Source organism: Centrocercus urophasianus, unplaced genomic scaffold (assembly GCF_019232065.1).
Source record: "Centrocercus urophasianus isolate 14NV4802_14NV808 unplaced genomic scaffold, USGS_Curo_1.0 seq_22, whole genome shotgun sequence".
In the NCBI taxonomy this organism is placed as follows: Eukaryota; Metazoa; Chordata; class Aves; order Galliformes; family Phasianidae; genus Centrocercus; species Centrocercus urophasianus.
This window is the reverse complement of record NW_024884778.1, coordinates 6,841,753-6,867,715: the sequence shown is the minus strand read 5'-3', so window position 1 is coordinate 6,867,715 and position 25,963 is coordinate 6,841,753. Positions and strand designations below refer to the sequence as shown.

At 41.8% G+C, this 25,963-nt stretch overlaps 1 protein-coding gene across 1 annotated transcript in view; it reads left to right on the top strand.

The window, feature by feature from the left end:
* The window catches only part of PTPRG (protein tyrosine phosphatase receptor type G), a 378,176-nt gene that overhangs the window by 235,303 nt on the left and 116,910 nt on the right, over positions 1–25,963 (top strand). Inside the window, exon 5 of the mRNA XM_042823259.1 lies at positions 10,016–10,111. Coding sequence (XP_042679193.1) covers positions 10,016–10,111 — 96 coding nt within the window. The remainder of the gene's footprint in view (positions 1–10,015; positions 10,112–25,963) is intronic.

Here is a 25,963-nt window from a genome sequence, read left to right as displayed (position 1 = left end):
AGAAGTTAATGTGCTGGATACACCTGTACAGGTGTGTGTTTCTGGCACAGGCAGTGCTCTTCCTGCCCACCTCGGCCCCACCAGTGAGGGGAACACTTCTGTGTTTTGTATCAGGGGAAAGGTGCACCATTTTGCATTTCTAGATTCTGTGCATGGTTGCAGGCACAAACCAACCTTCTGGGCTGGGGGAGACAGCAACAGCATGACCAAGAATGGATGTGGTTGGGCACTTCTGGAGCCAAAAAATCCTCGAATGTGGAGAAAAGTCAACAGCTGTAATACTGAAAACAAGAACTCTCTGTCCATATCATGTAACTGTTCCAGTGTGAGATGCTGTAGCATAAGATGTGCTTTCTGGTCATGTGTGAACCAGGATGGAAATGTGACCCAGCTTTTTACTCCTGTTTATCATGAAAACAAAGAGGAGAAGGAAGGGACAAAGCTGACACAGAGCCTGGCTGAGCAGGGACACAACTGTGCACACCTCCCACGAAGAATACAGTGAAAACTCTACTGAAGCAAAGTCTGAAAAATTTGGACTCAATACCGAGTGGGTGGCACTGCTGTGTTCATCAGGAGTCTGAAGAAGTTTGAAGTGCTTTTCTTTCAAGATCAGTGGGCCTTAAAAAATGTGAAGAGTTAAAGCAAAAGGTTGTTTTATTTATATTGCAGAAGTTGATGCCAAGGGAGCAGCAGGTTCAGAGGCGCCAGGGGAGTCTCAAGCTGGCATCTGCAGGCAGGTACCGGTGTGCAAGCGTGAGAGAGGATGAGGGTTAGATTTGTGTTTCTGCTTCGTGGGCATGGAAGAATAACTTTGACATTTAGCAAAGAATGTGTTCGCAAATGGGTTTGCAGATGTGGCAGTGGACAAGGCTTTAAGTTAAAAAGGTTATGCAATTTCTAGAGCTTTAGCCTCTCTGTCAATTTTGCTGCTTGCTTGGATATTTTGCTTCTTGCTTTGTTGAAGTCTTCTTATTTTTGGTTTTCTGCCCTCAGTATGGAATCATGTCCTTAATGATCTGAGGCCGATGGCCTGGCATGTGTGCCTGTGCACAGGGTCAGAAAGTTTTCCTAGTTTCTTGACACTGCAGTTCAGATGGGTGCAGACTTCACTTTCGGCTCAAGTGAAACAAAGGGGTCAGAAAAGCTACACAGCCCAAGAGACATTTAGGCAGTCGGGTAGGAAGCCCAGGGGAGGGCAGAATTACAGTTTGAGACGTGATTTTGGGAAGGCTGTAGTTTATTCACTCCTTGCATATCATGCCTATTTGAGAGACCTGAAGTAAAACACCCCAGTTAAGCAGTTGCATTGGAAACAATCCCTGTGATGTTAAAATTGAGTGTGTGCTGCCCCAGCAGCAGGGCTGCTCCGTCTTGCTCCAGGAATCTGCAAGTCTGCTCTGAGACCTCTGGTGCTGAGCACCCTGCTTGCTTTGTCAGAGGAAAGCCATCTTGTAGATTATGATGCTGCCTTAAATAGATGCATGTTCTGCAAAATACAGGTTTTATTTTTACCCTCTGTTATGAAGCCCTGCAAGTAAGCACTTGTCATGGGCTAGTTCTGCAGTGGTTGCCCATACAGTTTGCAGTTCATAAACAAAAATAACTCTGCAAGTGCACAGCCAGAGGACTTCACATCCCCTTTGAGAGGAATGGCCTTTCGCCCAGCAAAATGCTTCTGAAAATGTGCCCCATCTGCTGCGTGGCTTTGAATCCAGAGATGCAACAAAACTATAAATATCTCAAAATTTGTTCTGAGGCATTTTGAAGATCATCAAGCCTCGTGGAAGAGCTCTCCTTTTCCCGTTTAAATAAAAAATAAATAAGAAAACAAAACCAAGATCAAATAAACCACACAGGACGTTCTGAATTCCGCAGTACAAGAGGAATAATCTGCACAAAGATATAAGCTCTCAAAGGAATGAACACTTGTGCTACTGCATCTCTTAAAGTGAATAGTATATGAAATTGTATTAATCACACATGCTAGGAAGAGTGTGCTTTTGTGGGGTTTATTTTTAAAGTGCAGCTCCTTTCTTTTCCCTGAAGAGCACCAGAGTGTTTCTGCAAGAAAATCCCAGCAGTTCTGTCCATTCAGGCAACGCTTATTTATGTTTAAGAAAGTAAATGGTTTCCTTAAAGAAAAGCTGAAGTATGGACAATCTGGGTATTTTGGAGCCTGAAACTCTTTTTTCAGTAGTTCTCTTTACAGAAAGACCAGGGGAAATGGATGAAGAACTCTGTACCAGTCAGTGCTGGGCTGAGTTCAGAGCTGTTCTGTTCAGTCAGCCCATCCTGTTTGTTTTCAGTTGCTGTGGCATTTGGTGTGTAGCCACTTCCTAAATTGCTTGTTTCAGTTTTTCGCTCCCGCCAGCAGTTAAGTACTGCTTCTAATTTTTCCACTTGGACAGCTTTAGAAAGTAAAGTTGTTTCTCCCTGAAAGCAGAGTCTCTGCATTGCACGTTGCTGTGCACACACACTCATCATCCCAGTGGAAATATGCCATATTCGTGTTGGGTCTGGACAAAAGCTACTGTGGGTGAGACTCAGAAATAATAAAAGTCTCCAGCAGAGTCAGAATGTAGCAGTGAATTTAAAGTTCAGTGCAAGACCCAAGCTTGTGTCCATAGCCTGGGAAGAGGCCCAGGGGTACATGGCTTCAGCTTTCTGCAGTAAATGTCTGGTCTAAATGCCAGCAGTGTCAGCATCAGATATCACAGAATCACAGAATTATTCTGGTTGGAAAAGACCTCTGGGATCACCAAGTCCAACCCCAACCTATCCCCCCGTGCTCACTGACCACATCCCTCAGTGCCACATCTCCACAGTTCTTTAACACCTCCAGGTGCAATGACTCCACCATCTCCCCGGGCAGCCTGTGCCAGTGCCTCACTGCTCTTTTGGAGAAGAAATTGTTCCTACTGCCCAGCTTGAATGAGCTATTGGTGTTGATGTTGGTTTCAAGAGGCAATGCTCCATCTCCATGAGGTACCTGACCCTCCCTTACTGCAAAATCAAGCAAACGAACAACAGCCCCAGTTTTCTTTCTCCAGACTGTCCTAGAAATGGGCAGCGATTTATCCAAGATAGCAGAGACTCCTGTAGCGTGAGAAAATGAGCCTTGAACAATCCAAGGACTTGCTGATTACTGCTCCTTCCAAGGTATGGAAAGACCTGGTTAGTTGGAGATATTCATACTTCTGCCCAAAGATCAGAATATTGAGCTATTTGTCTCTCATTTGATTTTAAGAGCTGCTTAAACTTTTCAGGAGGGAAGCAGCTTTCTATTTTGAAGGCTTTCTCGCAGCCATAGTGTTGGTAAATCGCAGTGAGGGTCATCTGGGATTCACTCGGTTCCACGCCTTTGAGCTTAAAAATGCCACATGTCAAGACCTCACTAGGAGGTGCAAAAATGAGCAGCACTGTGTGGTGTAATCTTTTATCCCTTTTTTGTGTGTGTGCGTTTACATAATTTTATTGGTTTCTTTCCATCCCTAGGATGTGCAATTGGCATCTTTTTTACAAACTGAGCACTCCGTTGTGCCCTCATCCAGAAAAGGAATCCCCTAAATTTTCTGAGTCTAGCGAGGAAGTGGGATGTATTTGGATGCACAGGAATACTTGCCACAGGATGAAAATTTTTAAAATGTTTTTAGGACATGAGAGAAGGAGGAAAGTTTCAATTATGCTCATTATGCTTCAGTTCTTGTTTATATCGGCATTAAAGTGTTAGTGTTATGATTTCTTGTGTTTGGAAAGAGGTCAGATATGAAATGCTTGTTGCATTGCATGCATGCAGCAATGAGAGGCACTGCGTGGTGAGGTAATAACCACAGCTCTGTAATTCTGGGGTCCTGTGTGTTGTGAAAGAGACGACTTACTGCTGATTTCTTGTTGGTTTTGAATGATTTATAACATTTTACTTGTGGCAGAGTGTTGCAATCTATGTTGTCATGGAAATTCTATTGAATTTATAGTTCCATTTATCCAAAACGATTTTCCAGACTTCATTTCATGGTGAATCATATGGCTGTTACTCAGAGTACAAAGCAATTGCAAAAAAGTTTCATCTTATGGAAAGCATAAACACTGAAACCGTTATTTTCATATTATGGAAATACAAATGAATGCAACATACATCTTGTTAGCATCAAGTATGCCTTCACTGTGTAATGACTCTGTATACACATAAGAGTGGATTTTCTTGTTTGGGACAGAAGCAGGCCTGAGGGGTATTTATTTCTGGAAGGAGACATCGGGGAAGTTTCTGGCTTGCCAAGGTAATTCTCTCTTAACATTCAGGGCTTAGCACGCTGGATACTGAGTCATATGGCCCCCATCCAGCCGTGCATTTAAGCACATGGCAGTCCTGCTAGCGCTGCTCTGCTCTCCTTATGGCGCTGCTGTGGGACCTGCCCAGTGCTGGGGGCAGCACGTGGGGTAACAGGTGACAAGGGCTAGGAAATTCCTCAGCCTCACCTTTATCCATAGCATAGATGCACCTGTTGTGTTGTTTCTAGACAACAATGAAGCAATAATTAATGCTTAACGTTAAAAGAAAAAGACTAAATGTAAATTTCTCATGCTTCTAAGGCATGTGAACATGTAAATTGAGTTGAATTGTTATTTCACTCATGTGATCTTTGCTCTTCCTGTTGTTTTAATTCCTTTCGTTTTCTCAGCCCAGCATTGTCTTCATTATCAAGTCATAATTATTTTAGGGCAGGGACCTCGTCTGACTCTTTGTTTTGCAATCTACCCAGCACCCTTTTAGACTGTAAAATACTAAGTTACGACATTCAAAATACATCTCTGTACCTGCCTAACTGTAGTTAAAAATTCACTGATGAATAATAGACTAGGCAGGAAAAACATGCCATTATCTTCTCCTGTTCAGCTTTATCTTTTAGAAAGAATGCAGCGTACTCTATTTTATTACATCAGACCCTGGTAGGAGAAATGGAAAACATCACGATTCTCTTTCCCTTCACCCCTCTGTCTTTTCTAAGCAGATTTAGAATATGTTATAAATGATTAATTGGGGTTTTTTTGTTGCTTTTTTAATTGTTATTTTTTAAGAGAATATAATGAGAAGCCAAACGTCAGACTTGATTGCTCCCATCTCACTGTCCAGCAGACACACCGACTGCAGGACAGTAACTCGGAATGTTCATTGCTGCAGTGAAGATTACGTTATGTCTGTAGAAAGTTTTTATTCCAGTCAAATGGATCACATCGTCTAGTTCCCTGTGCACATGTCTAAAGCAGACATAAGTTACATACGGGCTTTCAGTTAAGAAAATTCATGTATGATTCATAATGTGAGCACGGATTTTGGTGGATTTTTTTTAATTTTATTTTTTGAGAGCTTTTAAACCCAGCTGTGTAAGTGGCCAAGAATAATTTATTCTTAGAATACAAGGAGTAGAGCTACTAAAAGCTCGTATATTCATTGTAGAACCCCTTTGTTTAGAGGAAAGACTTCACGTTGTTTGCTTCAGCACTCTGCAAGGATTTGCAGTGTACCTGCTTATGCCTGTGCACTTTGCTTGTGTGAAATTACTCTGTCTCTAAACCCATTGCTGTTGTCTCTGTGTCTTGCTGCCTGATTCATCAAGAATTTGGCTGGCCTATCAAACCTTTTTTTTTTCTTTTTTTTTTCCCCCTTTAAATTGCATGGTAGCCCTTGGATTGCTGGAAGGAAATGAGCAGAAAGTTAATTCTGATGATCTTTTTCCTTCCACCAGAATTCCTGATCCTATTGAATATTCTGTACTCCACATCTGTGACAGCACAATGAGCCTTTGTTCATTTTTTAATCTAAAGAGAAATCTGCCGTGGGAGGTTGCACAGGGTGATAGCAGCCCAATTTAAAAGTCTCAATTATTTATTTTTAAAATACTTGGCATCTGTCTATGGAAAATTCACTTGCTTGCTTTCCCGTCTCCTAGAATTGCTTTGAACTCATGCACGTCTTTTGGGATCTATCAAATGCTCTTTGTGGCTTTTCTCTCATAAGTGCTGAATGAGTTGAGCCATGATGGTCTGCATCGGAATATAAACTTTCTGCCTTTGTAATGGGGCAGTAAGAGGCATGGTGGTGTCTGTCCACATGCCCATCCTGCCAAGCAGGGAAGGAGCGCCCAAACAGAGCTCAAAACAGTTTATTTGTGGACAGGTGATGGATGGGTAGAGGTTGTTCATGTGATGTGTGCTCCATTTTTGCAAGCTAGTGATGTTTCGTAGGGAGCGTTGAGTTATTCAGAGGCAATTGCACTTAAAATCAGAACTGAGCACTGATTTTAATAATGCACGTGTGCATTTTGGACAGCCAGTCTTTGTAAGACCAAAGTGATAGCAAACCAGTTCTGAGTCAAAATCCAATAACCTCAAAGTGGAGCCCAAATTTTATTGGGGAATAGCTGCAGTTTGGACGAATGTATTTGAAGAAAGGTGTTTGTGCAGAAGTAAGCTGACCTGAGCAGGAGAGAACTGCTGCCCTATGGCACAGTGCAGGACTGCAGGTGGGCAGTAAGAGCATGCTCTGGGCTGGGAAACAATTCAGGTGTTGGATGTGTGTGCTGCATTTCTTTGTAGAAGAGTTGTTGCCTGGAAAAACGCCTGCAGTGCTTGGAAACAGTAACAGCTGGGCATATTTCTGGATAGAAAAGAGTAGAAAACAAGACGTGGTTTTGTAGGATGACTGCAATTATCTCCTGGGTTATGGCAGTGAGGGTTTTTTTGCTAATCCTCTGTTTTAAGGCACTTGTGACATTCTGAAGATTTTCTCCTTCAGTGAAATTTTTTCAGGCTTAATCTCAGCTGTACAGCGAATCTCTCTCAAGTTTGAGTGAAAACAATTCTACTCTTTCAGAGTGTGAAGAGTGTCATAGCATGAAGTTTTTCCATTAGAAGCAAGCGTTGCCCTCCCTTTGACTTGGTGAAGCTCTGTAACTGCAGTCGTCGTCAGTAGAATTTCGGGATGGTGAGAGTCATCCTGCAAGAAAAGCACCTTTATGTGCCTCACACAGGTCTCTTTCAGCTCAGCCTTATCACAACACTGAAATTTTCGGGTTGCTTGGGCTCTTCCTTTTTTTTTGGTAATAGATCTTCACAAGGTATATGCTTGCTGCATTGCTGCGATTAAGAAAGCCCATGTAAGCCTTTCCTGGCCTTGTTAGCTGTAGCTGGTCTAGATGTGAAAGGCTGATAAATGTAATATATTGTGCTATAGAGAACAGGGCTCTTGTGCCCCCTGGGACCTGTGCCACTGGAAGGTGATTTGGAGCACTGACAGCAAAGAAGTGAGGAGCAGAGCGTTGTGATTGCAGTTAGTGTCAAGCTAAAGAAACTAGAAAGGCATTGCAGGCTTTCCGTGGCTGAGGGATTCAGAGCTGTTGAAGAAGATAGATTTTTTTAAAATTTTGGAAATTAGAAGCTGTGTGAAATCATACAGAGAAATGTGTGAAACAGTGGCTTACAGTGCTGAAGTCAGGCAACGGCAGGATTCAGGTGGGATGTGCAAGCTTGAATGATTCTCCATTATGAATTTCACAAATAACGTATCATAATAAGATCCAAATTTTCATTAGCTTGAATGCTCCTTTGTTGTATTGTGTATTACTGCTTTGAATGTACCAGGCAGAGACAGTAGAAGTCATTTATATGCAAAGTGCACCATACATTGTATATACTAATTATATAATAAGGAGTTATAATGAAAATTTTCCAGCATGTTTAGGCCACTTAAGTATGCAGTGAAATTAATTTTGTGGCTAACTGTCTTATTCCTGATTTGTACTTAAAGAATATTGTGCCATCCATGGAAAATACTAAACAAAGTGTCTACCTATAAATGCATGTGAGATTATAGATATTATGTAAAAAAGAACAGAAATCTTTAGTACATTTGCGTTTTATTGTAAATTGTGGGAAAACAGATGAGATTGTGTTATGGAAGAGAACATGGGATTACATAATCAGAAAATTGTCATAATACTAATGCTGAGGTGTCCAGGTGTGGCTTCTTGAGCAGCTTGAGTCGTGCAGCTTTGAGGATGTAACTTTTTCATCTTCTTAACATTGTTTTTGCAGTGTGTGCGTGTGCAAATTCTGTAAAAGCAATTCCTGGGAGGTTCCACTCCTAGAATGTTCCTTCTAGCTGTATGAGCGAGTAAGGAAGCTGCTGTATGACAGATGACGATAATTTTTCATACAAGACAGTTCCCCTTGACTTGATGGATGCAAGGAGAGGAACCACGTTCCCTGGAAAACCACCAGGGAGCAGCGGGAAAATGTTTCAGTGTGTTTGGTAATCAAGGCAGAGTGTGGTTCTTGATTAGTCTCTGAAATTGCACTGCTGCGACGAGCGATCTGAATTAAGCGTTTTTTTTACCAAAGCCCTTTGCACTGCTATCCAAAAGTGTATTGTAAAAATTAATTTCCTTAAAATGCCGTGAGCAAAATTGATCCAAAATGACTTTGGCATATGCTGAACTCACTCTGTGATACTTTTCTTCACAAGCTCCTATGAGGGCCATATAGTGAGGTATTTTATATCAGGTATACCTCATTTTAGGCTTTATTTTAAAGGGGAGTAAAATGTAATTTGCAAGTGTTTCGTGAGCTTTTATCTGTGCTGACTTAATTGAAGTCTCAGCAATCCCACCTGAAACAAACTGTTTGTAATTTCTGCATCAGTGATCAGTGGCACCTCAGCCTGCGTGTGTTCAAAGCACGAGTTCGGACCTGGAGGCAGCACCAACTTTGTGAGATATTGCCAGCATCCCAGTGTGCTGCGAGTGTGCTGGGAATAGGGAGGCCGAAGTAGGGGGAGAAAATTGCTTTCCAGTTTTATGAAGCTAGAGTGAGTGCCAGGTGATTTTTTTCCTTTTTTTTTTTTTTCTCCTTTTTTCTTTTGTGAGCAGTTTGGAGTGTGGTCTTATTTTATCCTCCTGTTGCAAAAGTACCTCCAGCTCAGAAAAGACCCATCTTCATCTTGGCCTTCTCTCTGTATGGTGATGTTTTGTTAGATATATAGGTGCTTTGCCAGTATTGTACATTACAGAGAGTATATAGGGCCGGAAGCCTGTGAATCAGTAAAAATGAGTGGGCCCACATTTGGGAGAAATGGAAGGATATCGTCTCATCTGGCCATACACAAGATCTGGGAAAAGTATATTTGAAGAAGGCAGGATTTCTCATGCTTTGCCATCTGAGAAAAGCCCCAGCTGATGCCATCAGTGGGTTTCCTTGCATACAGACTTACAGGAGAGAGCGATGCCAAGCAAAGTGCCAGGAGACATGGGCAGTCCAAGCATACCTATAGCTGCATTCGGCTGCACTGTGGGACTGTTCCTCATCACCCAGTAACGATGTGAAAATTGCCCTGAACAGTGCAATTTGTTATTTGTCCAAAATGCCATCAGAATATCCATTTTTGTCTCGCTTATACTTCTTGTTGTGCACTAAAGCTTTGGAAGTAGAAGCCATAAAATGAAGTCAGAAAGAATTCTGACCCAAACTGATAGTCCTGAATATCAGAGGCTCATGAAAATGCATTGCTACAGAGGCACACTTTTATCTTACAAATTGCTTTAGGAGTAAAGGAATATCTCTAAACACTGAAATCGTTTTCAAAAATTCTCTATGGTTTTTGAGATAAAAATGTCTAGCACATTTAACGGAACAGGAGATGAGCCTGCATTGGAAAAAAAAAAGAAATGAAGAGATCCTGGCAAAAAAAGCACAAAGTTTGCCATCCAAACTGACTGGCCATACTGTTTATCCTTTGGTTTGTTATTAAAATGCATTGCGTTGACTCTGTTCCCTGGTTACTGTCCCAGTAGGGCGGCCGTGCTATTAATCAAGATGCTAGTTAAACAATATTGTTCAGCAGAATTCCTCTATCTCCGTTTCATAACACTGGCTGTATGTACAGCTATATGCACTACCTCACTGAAAGCTGGATGAATCAACACTGACGTAGTTTTGTTATTGTTTTTAATTTTTACAGATGCAGATTTATTTCTACAATCCCGATGACTTTGACAGTTTTGGAACAGCAGTTCTAGAAAACAGGGAAGTAGGAGCCATGGCCGTGTTTTTTCAAGTAAGTTTAAACAAGGGTGATATCCATAAACCAAAGCTTTCACCAAGTGCTGTTTAATTCATTGAATTGTTTCAGGTTTAATGGATGCATCTGTTTTCCTGTTCCTACCTGTCTAAGTGAAAAATATTTCATATTGTCTATGTGTGATTTAAAATGTAAATAAGCATATTTAGAAATGTAATGAAGAATTTTGCATCAATTGTTCCGATTTTATAGCCGCTTTACAGATGCAGATTGAGAACACATTTATCATGGAACTTCCTTCACTGCTGAAGCACATTGCTCAGGTCCCCAGAATACTAACAAACTGCTGTGAACTGATTCTGCGTAGAGAAAACTTAAAATTCAAACATAGCTTGGGAGAAAATTAATCAATACGTTTCATCTGTCTCATTTGCAGCACCTTCTTCTAAATTGTCATAGTAACAAGTTCTTGAGGAGACCTGGTTTCCAAATGAGTGGATTTACGCATTCCCTATTTTGAAATGCATCCTCAAAAACATGAATGCTCAGGGAGCTCATCTGTTGGTTCAGGGTGCAGCCTGCTGATCACGGTGGAGGGCAGGTCAGGTCACCTGGTGGTTCAGCAGCATGGGGTTGGGTCAGGTTTGATCAGGAATAGGGTTTGTCCTTATACTGGCATGAGGGCGAGCTGAATGGAGTGAGTTGGAGCAACTCTGTATCACTAAACTTAGGAGAAATTTCTTCTCAGGAAGAGCGGTGAGGAATTGGAGCAGGCTGCCTAGGGAGGTGGCAGAGGTGCTCAAGAAAAGGGTGGATGTGGCACTGTGTGACATAGAGCAGTCACAGGCATGGGCTGACAGTTGGACTAGGTGATCTTGGTGGTCTTTCCAACCTTGATGATTCTATGTCAAGCTTCCCAAATTAATAAGTAGCTAATGAAGATTTTGAAGTAATTCGAGGTGTTGCTTTTTCAAAGGAGAAAAGATGAGGGAGGGAAGAGCAAGGGAAAACATCAGTCCTTTGTGAGGTTTCACACTAGCTCTTACTGTGGGAGAAAATGATCTTACTGTTATGTCTGTGAAGTTAGATTAAAAAGAACATGCAAGTACCCATATGTAAATACCTCCTTTCTCTATGATGTTAGAGTGACAGGTGTGACTGTACTGCTTAAATTAAATAAGGTTGTCTTTTTTTTTTTTATGTCACTGCCTTTGATCAAAAGCTTTGATAAGGATAAAAGGGCGAATCCTCGTGTTGCATACATTGCTGCAACTCTGCTGACATCAGGCTAGTGGAAGTAGCTAGCACATTAAATTCATCACTGCTGATTTCTGAGCGCTTCTGTGGCGTTTCATGTTAGAGTGCAGTTGGTGGAGCTGTGATAATTTACAGTGGCATGGCAGGATGCGTCCCCAGACTTGTTAATGGTGATGTGCTGGCGGAAGGGTTGGGCAAATTGAATTCGGCCTGACGTGACAACAGTTTAGAAATAGAACAACCAAAGTCACTGTTTTGTGATTTAGGTGATGATGAAGAGATGCTGTGTGTGTATGGTGTCAGGAGCAAGTGCTATGTCACGGTATGCATTACATGTTCCAGCATAGTGTGTCTAAATTTAATTGCCTGAATTTAATTGCAATTCACTGCCCAAATATGCTTCACCTAGGCTGCATGAAATGCTGCCCCATGTCACAATGTTTCCTAGTCTACATGTGACATTTCTGCCAAAAAAAAGCAGTTTTTCAAGGATCTTAACAACAAGTGGGACTGTTTTGTATTCCCCCCCCTGCAAAGCCAGGCGCTGCGTTATCAAGCATCCCACTTTGTACAGTTTAGAGGGAGCCATTGAACTCACTAAAAATACCCTCAAACAGTCTGTAATTCTGTTTTTTTAAAAAAAAATCTTTGATTGCAAGAGAGCTCAGACTCCTTGAGACCACAACCAGGTGTGTTGGTCCCCTGAGAGAACCAGAAATCTATACTTTTCATCATTTCTAGTCCTGCAGGCCACAGGACATTGGGCTGTAAAGTCCTGATGATGGTGCAGCTGGGCTCTACTGCTCCAGGAGCCATGAAATCTGAAGCCATTACTGATAAAAAGACTGTTCTCTTCCAGAGTGATGGGAGTAAGGTAAATCCTTGGCAAAGTGACCCAGCAACAAGTCAGTTTGTGGCTGAAAGGAAATGGTTTTCTTCCTTTTTTTTTTTTTTTTCAGTTCCTTGCCTCTGGGTTGAAGTGATAGATCAGCAGTGTGCCATTAAACCTGTCTGTATCAGATGTTCCTCCTGGGTAGCTCTGCTCTGAGACAGAAGGCTGCCTGGGAAGATTTGTAGAGCCCAGAGCCCTCATGCTCAAAGGGCTTGTGCATTTTCTGGCCCATGAGAGGTGTGGGGTACTCAATGTGGGAGCTGCCCATCGTGAGGCCAGAACTTGTCCCATGGAAGTGAAGATTTTGTGCTTAGGATTATTAATTGATGGTGGTAATGCTTTGCAGATCTATACAATGTTAGACTGAGGAGCTCTGCGATGGTGACCCACAGCTCGGGGTTTTGTTGGCTGTTTTGTTCAGAAATACCTGGTGTTCCTTTAGCCTTACTCCCCATGGCACAAAATAAGCCAGTATTTCAGGCAACTAATTTCAAAACTGCCTTTTGAAACTGGCTCTCAGAACTGTTGAAGCAAATATCCTTAAGATGTCCACATCCTTATTTTGATAAACAGTTTTAACTTTCTGAGGACTATTTTCATAGTCTGCTGTTTTCCATGTATATAGCCCCATCTCTAACTCAGTTATTTAGAACACAGCATTTAAGAAATATAGTAATACAAGGCACACTGTTTTGGTTGTGTTGTTTTTGTTTGTTTGTTTTTAAAAATATATTGGAACACTGAATTGCAGGTGCTTTTCTGTGTAAACATTTTAATGTAGAAATTATTGGCTAGGTTTGCCATTGAGTCAAGACTTGGATTTTGACTAATGTGTTAATGCTGTGTTGGAATGAATGTGCATTGCACTGACTGAATTCAGGGTCTGGCATGCGTGTTTTGTTTGACTGATGTTCACAAATGTTCCCTTGAAAATCAGGTTCTCCAGTGAGTGAACATTATACTGAGCTGTATAATTATTGGTGAAACATTAAATAATTAAGAACCCTCTTTCCTGGTTTTTAAATAATTTAACTTAGACTATATAAGAATTTTCCATTTTGAATTCACTGTTTCAAGGGCAATTTCCAGGTAAAGTACATTGGTTCTGAACTTGGATAATTGAAGCACTTGGAATTATACCGTAATTGCTGATAATCGCATATGTGCTTTTCTCTTTGCTTTCATTATAAATTCTGTTGATAAATTCTCTTTTTGATGCCATGCTGCAGGTCAGTTGACCTGACAAATGAAGAACATTACTAGCTAAAATTGGGAAACAATGCTTGCATTTCCAAACTGCTGTAAACGCACATCTCAGTAGTTCGCTGTGGGCAGACGCTCAGGTGGTGTCACATGAAATAGCTGTGGGGATTCTGCCACAGGTATTTTCAATTTGCAAATGTTTTGCTAGTCTGAAATCTCTAACAGGGTTCTGAAAGCTGATTTTTGCACTGGCATGCATGTTTTAAAGTGAAAAGGCATATGGAGAAGAAGGCTCCAAAGATACGTGGACCCTTTTCTGACCATAGCATCACTTCAAGCAGGGTGCTAGGGAACATTGTACATGCAACAAATAACGAAGCAGCAGATGATTTAGCTCCACTGAAAATTCTTGCAGACTTCTCTTCTGTAGCTCATTATTTGGGACAAGATGAAGTGCCTCACTGTACAAAACACAAAAAGCAAGCAGAGAAACCCTTGACCATGCTCTATGCTCTGTACGCTACCTCTGAGGAACCTCTCATTCTCAGAGAGGCCACAAGTCCACAGGAATGTGACAGAGTAGCAAAGTGACTTAGGCACCTGTCATCTCTTCTTGGTTGAATTATTTTAAAAGCTGTTCAGCTGGAACAAGCTGAAATGGAAAGAAGGAGCTCCATTCTGCTGATGCCAGGAGGTATAGCAGTCATTCAGACCATAAACATTCTTCACTGAGGGCCAGGGAATCTGTGGAAGAAGTGACTTTTCCTTAAAGCAAGAATTGTGGTGGAAAGCACTCACTGTAGTTCAAGAAGAGGGAATCAAAATATCAAAATACAAAGCAGCAGTGTAAGCCAAAAACCTCCTGTGTTGGGTTTTTTTTGTTGTTATTGTTAAAGAAAACTTGTTTGTGTTTTTTAAGCAAAGATCAGAGTGATTTGGAGAGAAATAAGGTTTGCCCATGACTTCTCTCGGCCTCCTTGGCAGAACTGGACCTGTCAGTGTTGGGGTTACTTGGTGCATCTCAAGGTGCAACCGGTGCTGGTGGAAGGCTCATAATTTCCTATCCATTGTTTGCAGCCAGCAGCATCCTCTTTGTCTTTACTAAAGGCTTCAGGATTTGCAGAGGCGGCGACACTGCAGTGATGGGACTCATTGGCGAGGCCCACCCATCCGCCAGGACAGGTTGAGGAGCCAACAGGACACGTCAGTCTTGATTTAACAGTTCCTACCTTGAATAGTTCATGTGGGTGCGTAATTTCAGCCCGGTGAGGTTCAGCTCATTCTTAATAATATTCTCGCTCCAGGCCTCAATTAATTGTCAGGCCGAGCTGGTTTTGAAGCAAGCCAGGAGTGGAAGGGAAGGCACAAATCTCTCTGTTTCCTGAATCATCCATTCATACACAGTCGTGTAATATATATTTATAAGTCACATTTGAAATGAATAGTTACTTGGATTAAATGCATTCAGAAATATTGCACAGCCCAGTTTTAACCATCTAGCAATATAATTCATTGCACACTTCACTATTGCTTTATTAAAGCCAAACTTAAATGTGTTCAAAACAAACATATTGCTTTTGCGTTTAAAATATTCATCTTTTGGGCCTGTGGTAGATTCATTACAGCAGAGAATACTTCATTCTTTGATTACTGCTGTGAAAAGACACAATACTGATTCCCTAAGCGCTCATCAAATATTCGATAGCTCAGAAATTCAGGAGGAGGTGATGGAATTCTTGTTCCTGCAGGGAGTGCCTATAAATCTATTTTATGATTTGCAAAGAAAACCATCAGTGATTAGTTACTGTATCTCAGGTACTCAAACAAATCATCTCTAAAGAAATCAAAGTAAAAATGAATTTAAAAGTAACTTTTAGCAATGCTTTCATCATTAAAATTATCTTCCTAATGATGAGTGATGTTGATACCTCGATCACTCATGAGCGTTAGCAGTATAGGGCTAGATTTTTAAAGATAATTAGCTGCTTGGGAGCAAGTATGGAGCTAATGGTGTTTTCAGAAGTACGTGGCGTAAACATCAAAAGTTTACAGGTCTTTTTCTGGGAAGCAATTTTGTTTCTCTTTTCTAATATTAAGGCTGTTGAAAAATATGTGTAGCGCTTAACTTTTATAGATGGGTGTTATTTGTGTGTGAATGTCTTTATACTTGCTACTAGCTTATGTATGCAGAGATTTGCTCTTCGATGAAACAAACAGAAATAGTAATTGTGGCTTTGCTTTTGCAAGATTTTTGATAGCAATTCTTGGTGAGCTTCATAAAAGCAATCATTAACTTGCTATTCACAGAGCCCAAATGAGCTAAAAGCAGCATAAATCAGTGGAACACAGTCAAAGTCACTGAATATTTGACACAAATATGCCCCTTTTTGTGTGGTTCTGAAATAATAGAATTCACTTCTGACTATCCTAGAAACTCTTTTTTCCCCCCATCTTCCCTGCCCATAACTGGCTCTGGTATTTTCAGTGGCTAACTGCTTCAGATGCTGTTGCTATTTGGATATCTGGTAGGACACCAGGATCTCATCGTCCCTTGGCAGTGCCCTAATTTTACGTCTTCCTTCTTGCAGCACTTCTTGAAAGTCTGAGCAAAACTTAATTTGGAAAATGAGAATGAAGAGGAAGTGTGCCCTTTCCCTGAAACATTATTATGTCCACCTACATGAATCATAATCACTGCTTCAGTGTTTAGGCAATATCTTAAAGGTGATTTGCGGTAGCTCAAATAACGTGTAGCATCGTTAACATGCAGGGCATCACCCAGACTTATTGAGAGGCTTTTCATTTATTTTAATAGACTTCAGATACATGTAAAGACCTTAAAATTAAATTACAGTATTAATTCTTTTAATGGTTACAGTAGAACTCCTGGTATTTTATTAATGAATACTAATTATGAATAATAAAACTATTATTATTGATTAGGAGTATTATTTAGTAATTAGTACAGGGTGGGTTTTTTTAAATTATCTTCATGAAATGAAAATGCATGTAGGCTAGAGCTATTTATTAAATGCCTTTTGAAAGTGTAATTTATTTTTGTCGAAGTGCATGCATACATATTAGTAGCCCTCTGTGGTACAGAAGATGAGCAAAACAATCTGAAATGTGTTCTTACCAACTGACGTACAGTTTCCAAGTATTTGTAAATCACTGCAGCTATTTAAAGCTACTAGTCATTACTAATAAAAGCAGTACTAGGGCCTTTGTATAGTTGAAGAATAATACATAGAAGTAGAAAATATGTACCCTAAGGTATAAGAGTTGAGTAAATGTGAGCAGGCAGAGTCTGTAGAGTAATGGAATACATTTTTCTGAGAAAAGCCTTGTGCAGTACAGTTGATACATAGCAGTAGGAATCATGTCTGGAGTAGAGAAATACTCACCCAACTTTCCAGTAAATAGATGGAGATAAGCCTATCAGAACATGACAGTTAGTTTGCATTGTGGAGGATTTAAACAGAAAATTATGAGTATTTCTTAAAGCCTGCTAGATTTGGGTTGAGTTCAGAGCGTGAATGGCACTGAACAGCCTCCAGAGCCGTCTTTGTAGCCAAAATATGTGAGGTTGGGTGCCTAACAGTCAGAGCCCATGCTGGTCTAAGAACCTGCATTAAAACCCCGTTGATTGGAAGCTGGGTTTGGGTAGGAAAAATTCAAGGGAAATGTTTGTTTCTGAAAGAATCTACCTTTCAATTAAAAAAAAAAAAAAAAAAGAATTTTTAAACTAAATCCAAAATCTGCATGTTCAGATTTTTATTTCGTTTCAACTTCTCTTGAAACTTTGAGAAATTTGAATATTTTTGAATATTTTATGTAAAGGAAGAAAGCAAAGGGAGAACAGATGGGGAATAGCTCTGCGATTGAAAAAGTAAATATATAGCCAGTTTCAGTTTTGGTGCTCACTGACTTTCAAATGCCTAACGAGGCTTTATCCTTGCTCTGTTTCATACCTTTGTGCAGTTTTGTCATCTTTCATATTTTGTTCAACAGTGAAAAAGGATTCTGTAATAGGGCTCTTCATCCTTTATTTTAGGACATAAATGTTTGGCCTGCCTCTAGAGAGTACTAAGCAAACAACTCCTGTCCAAGTCTGGAGTTCCTCAGACTCCACAGGCTGTTATCTGTGGAGCAGGCTGCTGCAGTACTGCACATAAGAGCAAAGAAGCAGTGGCACAGGTTGCCCAGAGAGGTGGCAGGTGCACCGTCTTTGGAGACATCCAAAGTCAGGCTGGATGGGCTCTGAGCACCTGGTGGAGCTGTAGGTGTCCCGGTGCATTGCAGGGCAGTTGGACCAGATGGCCTTTAAGGGTACTTCCAACTCAAACGATTCTCTGATTCTATGAAACTTTCTGTTGACTGACACCAGCGCTGAGAAATACTTTTGCTTCTGGCGTCTCTGCTGAGCCCAGGCTCCTCGTAATCCCCATCTCACGTCCCATACAAACGCGAGCCAAGTTCCTCTTGCTTTGCAGAGCACTATGCTTGCTTATTCACGTGGCTGCACATTTGCAGTGCCTCACTCGTGAGAAGGAGCCCATGTGGCCAAGCACGAGTCTGCTAAGAGCAGAGGTGTTCACACAGCAGCCTGAACATCGGAGCAGGCGTGCTTGGAGGAACAAGTACAAATGCGTGAGCGAAAGGGGGGCTGGATCCGGAGGCAGACAGACTGACAGGGCGGCTGAAACAGATCGTTCTTGGAAGCAAACACATCGTTCTGCTTCTGCTTGCCTGTGTTCTGCCAAGAGGCATTTGCAGTCTCTAGATCATGATGGCTGCAACCTGCTGTGTTGAAACTTTTCTATCCACAGGCTGGCTGTGTGGTGTAGAAGGATAATCTGCCTTATGTGCGCCCGAGCGATCGCCTTCCTGTCCCTTCTTCTCTGCAGCTGCATGAACTCATGGCATTTTCCACTGAGGCAGGAGAGCAGGAAGCCCCACTTTATGTCAGATGATGCCAAAATGCAGTACTTCCAATGAGAATCTCTTTATCAGGTTAACTTTTACGGAACACAGTCTGTGCAGAAAGTGATGTCATGTGGTTCTTTGTGCAGCGCAGGGTGAAATACCAGAGTGCACAGAGAGACTTTGGCTTTTATTTTGTTTTTAATTTCAGGTTCATATAGAGAAAGAAATGCTGTTTCCAGTGTGTCTGGAACAACCTCTAACTAAAGACAAAAATTGGATAATTTTTTCCCTGAGTGGACTATAAATGCTTTCTTAACTGCTGGGTCTCATAACTTGTGCTGCTGCTTCCCTGGTCTGATGAGGGCAGCTCCCGGTTGCGGTGTGCTGCTGGGCAACTTTTGGTTTTTGTGATGAATCACATTCCATTGCTTTTTGTTTTTAATGGGAACATCACAATGAGCGATGCTAGGAAGGAACTGTAAACTTTTCTTTTGCAGTTGAGAGGACTTGGACCCCAAAGCAGTGCAAACCTACAAATCTGAGAAACACTTTCAGTGTGTTTTATGGTGTCTCTGCTCAATATCTTGAACGATCTGTCGTAACCATTAATGTGAGCTGCTTGCGTGCTTTGCATGGGGAACAGATCTCTGTGCTCTTCTAGCTTAATGATCGTCTGAATGTCAGGATTGCTATCTTTCAGTTTACAGCATTGTAAATGATTTTGACGTGCAGCTTTTTTGCTTCCCAATGCTTATTAATTAATATATTATGATTAATCCCAAGTGGGATGCCGTTATTAACTTGCTTCATTAAATTACATACCAATTTGTTAGCCTTAATTTTCATAATTGTCCCCTTATATTTTAGTGGTTTTGTTTGAATAACTTGCCCTAAGAACTCGATCAGCACACATCTGCATATTCGTTTGCCTCCCTTTCCTTTCCCTCGCCCTCGATGTTCCAAATTGGAGTCAGCATAGGAATTATTTAGTGTCGAATGTCAGCATCTGAAGTGCAGTAATTTACTTCTCTGTGATTTAAAAAATATCCTGCCTTAAAAAAATAAAATCATTTTGTAGTCATGCTGAAAAAAAAAAAAATCTTTAAATTGATGGAAAAAAGTCTCTTGGAGTTTTCATTACCAGACTCCTGAAAATGACACTTAGATGTCTAATATGTAAAAATTACAGTCGTCAGTCTATAATCTCACCCCCTCTGTGGTTCAGGAAGATTGATACTCAGGAAGTCTGCTGATTATAACCATTAGACTAAAAAACAAATTAGTTCCCTAACTGCAGCATTGCCTTTTGCATTTTTCTCCAGTGTGCTCTGTTGCTGTATCACTTTTGCCATTTCTTCAGACATCGCACGGCAGAGCTGGGGCAGGATGCCAGCAGAGCTGGGGCAGAGCATGAGGACTGCAGCCTCTGCTGTGTGCTTTGGGGGGACACCAGCTCCTTGTGGAGTCTCTCTTTGCGTCTTTGAGCACTGAGAAGTCATTGAACCTGCCTTGTTTTCTTTCCTGCAAGTACCCTTTCTCATCTCTGCAGCAACTGCTTCGTCCTCCGTCCTCCTCACAACGTTTCCAAGCTGGTGCATTCTGACATGACCTTTTTGTTTAAGAAAAAGGGAGAGAGGTTGGAAATAAAGCATCTATTTTTGCTCTCCAAGTCTTTGGAGAGTTTTGCTAGAATTGGTCTTAGTTACAGAATCAAAGGAGAAATAAAGCTGTACGTTCATCTCCTTTCCCTTCTCCTCTCTCCCAAACACAGCAGCTGCCTCTGAATAACTCTGTTTTCTCCTTCTTGTTAAACATTCAGCCTGGATTCCGGGAAGATCATTTTTTATGTCTCTCTGCCTACCTCTTTTTTAAATTTAATTCAGTTTATTTTTCTGCAAAGTCCGTCCTCTGCAGCCATCCAGGACACAGACCCCATTTGTCTCTCAGAGGACTAATCAAGTATAGGTGGTTTACGTGCAGGGGTCGTAGGCACTGAGATCCAGGAATTTAGAATCATAGAATCACTAAGGCTGGGAAAGGCCTCTAAGATCATCTAGTCCAACCACCCAGCTACCACCAATACCACTGGCTAAACCAAGTCCCTAAGTACTACATCTATCCTTTCCTTAAATGCATCAGCTCTCAGGTCCATGTCAAGCACAGTCCTGCTGGATGTTGCACAATGTTTGTGTAGCCCTTAGAAAAGCAGCACTAGTTTTCATCCTCTGTGTCTTCCATGGAGCTGCAGTGTCTCTGGCTACCAGTTAGCGTTAGGGCACACATTAAATAAGAGTGTGGGATCCATTCATAAATGATTGCTGAGTTTCACTTTGTACCATAAAAGAAATTGGTTGTAAAGTCTGAATATATAAAATAGATGGGTAAAATCGGGACTCCCTTTGCCTTCAGATCTCCTGGCTCAGAAGGAAAAGTTATTCTTATTAAATTTAAGCTGTTCTGCCTGAAGAATTATTACTGTAGTTCTCAGTTACAACAGTGCCAAGTTTCTCCTGGTATTGGCAATAATAAACAATGCAAGCTTCAGACAGAATTTCCTGGGTAGCATACCAAATGTTCTAGAAAACCTGCTCGGACAGCAGCTAATACATTTTTAATACAAATAAAACATAATTCTTTAGTCTCGTTTCAGTGTGGTCCCTAAGGTAGAAAAGTATACCGACAATGCATAATTTATATATTTGTTTGAAGTGTTTACCCAGATACTCCATTCACAAAGTCTCTTGTTAATGGGTTGCTTTGAGATGTAAGAATCACTTAGGGCTTGCACTGTGCAAATAAATGGAACATGTCGTTTCTGTGCAGTCAGCAAGGCAGTTCCCTCATCATCTTAATCGTGCCCTCACCAAGTCACAGAGCAGGTCCAGCTGCAGAGTCAGGAAGTTTTGCTTGGGCTCCATGTGCTGTGAAAGCATGGAAGTGGAAGAGAGAGGCTGGGAGCAGGAAGGTGCTGCCCAGCCCATTACCGCCCCAGTTATTGCCACTAACACACATGGGTTCCTGTATCATTCCTATATGTGCACATAATGTTGCACAAGCATGCATTAAAAAGCCTCTCAGTGATTCAGTTACAACCTCTTGTAAATGACTGCAAATGCAGTGTTCAGGTTCCTGCCAGAGGGTCGAATTGTTGCTGGTTTTTGTCATCTCCAGTGTCTGTGCTGCAGGACGGCTGTGGGAGAGATGGGTATTGAGGGTTTTCTTTCCAGGGGTCAAAGAAAGGCAATGAAAGTAAATCAGAGCCTAGGCTGGTCTCTTTCTTTATGTCTTTTTAGAGGTAGACATTTATATGTATGGCTGATGGCTTAACAGATAATGCTGATGGCATATCACCCCCAAAATAATTCTGCAGCTGAGATGGCGGCTTGCCCAGAGTAATCCTCCTATCTGATGTTATACCTCCTGTGAATCTAAATCAGAAATCCTCAAGTTCATAGGGCGGAGCTGAGGGTGGGTAAACCTGGGAATCCTTTTGCAGCTCAGTTTTACTTGTGTTCAGATGTCTTCTACCTTTGGTGCTCACTGAAAGCACGTTAATCCAGATGAGATAGGGAGTTTGGAACGAGCTAAATGGTTCCAGTTTGAGTAATATTAAATTCTCCTTTGTTTTAAGTTCAGGTGTGCTTAATCAGAGCTCTCTGAACAAAACCAGCAAAGAATCTGGGATGTGCTTTTATGAGCATTAAGCTCTACTGGAGATAGATGAGTCAAGAATGCCAATCACACTCTTCTGTGCTGAAAATTGAAGTATGTGTTAAATAAAGATTGCTTAAATCTGTTCACAGCACTTCTAACAGTGAGTTTGCAGAGGTTTGCAAGATGGAGCAGGATTTCTCTTATGAGCTTGCAGTGTTTCGCAGGACTGAGAAGACTGAGAAGGCAAAGGAAAGCTGCTGGGCTGATACAATCCAAAAGTATTTAGCTGCTGATTGTAACTGTACAATTTCTGTGCATCACAAATACATTGTGAGGCAGTCATTATCAAAAATAAAAGAGATTTTCTGAACAAAGGTGTGGGGTTTTGCCACCCGCATACTGTATCAAATGAAGCCGAACCACAGATTTGGCAAACTGTTCTTTGTGAGTAATGTGAAATGATGTACCACATTAGAAAGCAGCTTGGTTATTACAAAGCTCAGCCTTGCTTTGGATGGAATGGATTTTTTCAGCGTAAAATTCATCTTCGCTTGCTGCAAGAGTATTGCTAAACTAGATTAACTTTGAATCTCAGTGTATTTTATAGTGTCTCGTGTTATTTTAAGGCTGTAAATATATTAGCTGATCTGTAAGCTTCGCTTAAGCTACTGCTTTCTGGGGTTTAGGAGAAATAAGATCTCATTATGCAGGAATTGGGATGATTGAATTAAATCACCCCTTGTGATAAACATTCTCCGACAGAATCATGCCACCAGGTCAATATTTAAAAGCAGCGGTGTGGGTAAGTGTTGATTAGAAAGCACAGCTCCGTAACCCTAACAGTGAAGCTGTGTGTGTTTTATCTGTGATTTGTAGGGCACTGTCTACATGCCTGTATTTTAGTAGCAGCCAATGTAAAGTTTTCTTACTCCTTCTCCCCCCCACCTCCATTGCCACCGTGCAGACCTTCTTTATCATATCTCGGTCCTATAAGAACACCTCATGTAATTTAAAATGCTCTTGTGTGAAACACGATTAGATCCATCACTTTTCAAAGAAATTTATTTCTGCATTTTGCATTGTAAGCTGCTAAAAACACATGCTTTTCTATCCTGCTGCATTTCATGGGAGGCGTGAGCAGGTAGTTCCCCATAATGGTAAACAGGCAGTGTAAAGATACCAGTCATATGAAACTCTAGGTGAATGTTTGGGGATGCTCTCCTTTTACCAGCTCATTACCAGTGATACAGCTAAGCAGACTGGTTCCTTCTGCTGCTCCACGTATCTACTGAGACGTATGATATTTCAGCTAACACACTTGCCTTCCACAGTAGCACACAGCCCTCCCTGCCTCATAGCTAGACTTGTCTCTTCTGGTAACTTAGGCAGAGAATTAAAGCCCAGAGCAGAACTGGTTGCTACACCTGTCCAGGTGGAGCTGTTTGGTGGTCTCCCTGTTGTGGATGAAGACATCATCATTTCTGAGTCTGAACTTGTTATCAAGACCTGCTTCACACTGCTCCTCAAGTAGGTCTGGATATCTCTCTGTGGACAGATGGCAGTGGGAGAAGGGGGTGATGCCTGGGCAGGTGGCACCGCCTCGAAGTGCTGCGGGGCCATATGGGCACTCGAGTTCTGCCGAAACTTGCTTTGTGCCTGCCGTACAGCTGGCTGCTACCACACCTGTCTAATAGAGTTGCTGAAAGGCTGTATGAATTCATGCTGAGCTATGGAGATTATTTCTGTCAGCTGTTCTTGTGTCAGAAACAATTTTTTTAATGCTGCATTCATGTCGTAAGTGCCCAGCCTTTGTCTGCCTTTTGGGAGAGACCGACTTTCTTCTGACGTCTGCTTGTTATGCATCTGAGACATATAACCAGGTTTTTTTCTGTTAAAAATAGAAGATTATGCCTTCCTTAACATGGCATATATGAAAATGCTTGCTGTCCCCCCATAAATCCAGATGTAGACAGAGTGCAAATGCATTTTTGTCCTGGGATGAGAGATAACAACCTTAAGTTGTGTCAGGGAAGGTTCAGGTTGGATATTGTGAAAAACTTACTTTCAGAAAGTGGTGAGGCTTTGGCACAGGCTGCCCAGGGAGGTGGTGGAGTTCACCATCCCTGTAGGTGTCCAAGAACCGTGCAAATCTGGCACTGGTCAGTAGGGATGGGTTCAGTTTAGGCTTGGTGATCTTAGTAGTCTTTTCCAACCTGAATGATTCTATGATTCTGATGTTGCACTGGGATTACAGACCAGTCTACAGAGAACAGGTAATGTTACAGCATGCTGCTCTGGGAAGCCTTTCATCCTTACAGCAGCTGTTGGTGCAGTGCTCCTTGTATGCATGTTACAGCTGAACTGGGATGTAAACTCTGCTGGGTCTTGGTTATTTGGGAGGGATATTTGTTTGCACAACCTGGCAGTGAACATAATCCTCTGCAGTCCTCTGAGGTCTGCTTTCATAGAGCATTGGCTTTTAACCTTGCTTCATTCCAGCTCAAGTGTTTGGCAGGGGAGAGCCTAACGCAGCTTGTGGTGTCAGTCATAGGTCATCATATGATGGTGGTGCCATCAAAGGACTGTGCATCCAGACACATTTTGAGAAGAGAGATTTTTTTCTAGAGGTAGGTACCAAAACTGGGTCATGACTGAAGTGTGTGCCAAGAGTCGGGTAGCCCAGCTGACTGCTCACAGTGTTGGTGGTAGGATCACAGCCAGCATATGTGATGTGTGGACGCTCAGGAGTTAAAGCCCTGAGGAAAGTAAACATCTGAAAGTAAAAGGTGGGTACTCTGGCAAGCAGATTCAGAGAGTGTGGATGAAGGCTTCCTGAGAGCATTCCTGTGTACACCCACCTGCAGGAAGCTTCTCCATCACTCTGGGTCAGACTCAACTTGTGAACAGAGCACCTTTTGTTCTAACCACATTTTAAGTTTTGTTTTAAATCACATTCAGTTGGGTTTCGTTTCTTCTCTCAAACCTTTACCTGAGAATTTGAGATTCCTGCAATTTTGAAGCTACATCCTGTGCAGGAGAAGGGCTCTCTGATCAGAGGCAGAGCACGAAGACCCCCTCCACAGCTGGGTCACGCTCGGCAGAAGCTCCACAAAGCTGTAAGGAGCCTGTGGAGCAGAGGCATGAAGGGTAGAGCATCCTGAGGAGTTCTGTGGCTTTAAGACTCACCTACTCGCCATGATTGAACAGCATTCACTTTGCCACTGCTGAAATGTAGAACATCTTGAAACAAGCGTACATGTCATGTTAGTTTTTGTGTTTCTTTGTATTTCAAGAGGAAGAAACTGCTGCCACAAACTCAATGTTTCCCAGGCTTTTAATGCACTTGTATTCGAAGTGCTTTTTTTTCCTTCACAATAATTTCCCCATTTCCTCTCAGCACAAGCCGTGATACTTGTTGAAATGTTTTTGTAAGGAAACGAGTGAGTTGTTGGGTCATTCTAGCCAAGTGAAAAACAAACAGCTTGACATATGATCCTCGCTGTTGTGTGTAGTGTAACACCAGTGAAATAAGATGGGTTTTCTGAGCTATACTTCTGATGCTTCAGGAACATGAGTAGTGTAGAAGCTGCTGAGATGAAAAGTGAGGGCCACATCCTGCCATTCTTAGTTCAGTGGTTGAAAGATTTAGGCGAGAACTGCTTCCTCTTGTCTGTCTTTTGGGGTTCTGCTGCTGGCACCCACCCTGGCTCAGGGATGTCTGTGGGTGCACCTCCACCTCCTGCTCTCTAGCAAAGGTGCCCTTGGTAGCCCTACAGTGGGCTTTGTGCCCTTTTTCCTGCAATCCTATTTTCCCTGGGCCTATCCCGCTCGCTGACCAGGCTCCTGCATGTCCTCTATGCAAAGATATCTGGGAAGAGACACAGGGATTTCTTGATGGTGCAGGAGGAGGAGAGGAGAGGCAACAGAACCGTGCGAGGGATCTTGAGGGGGTGATG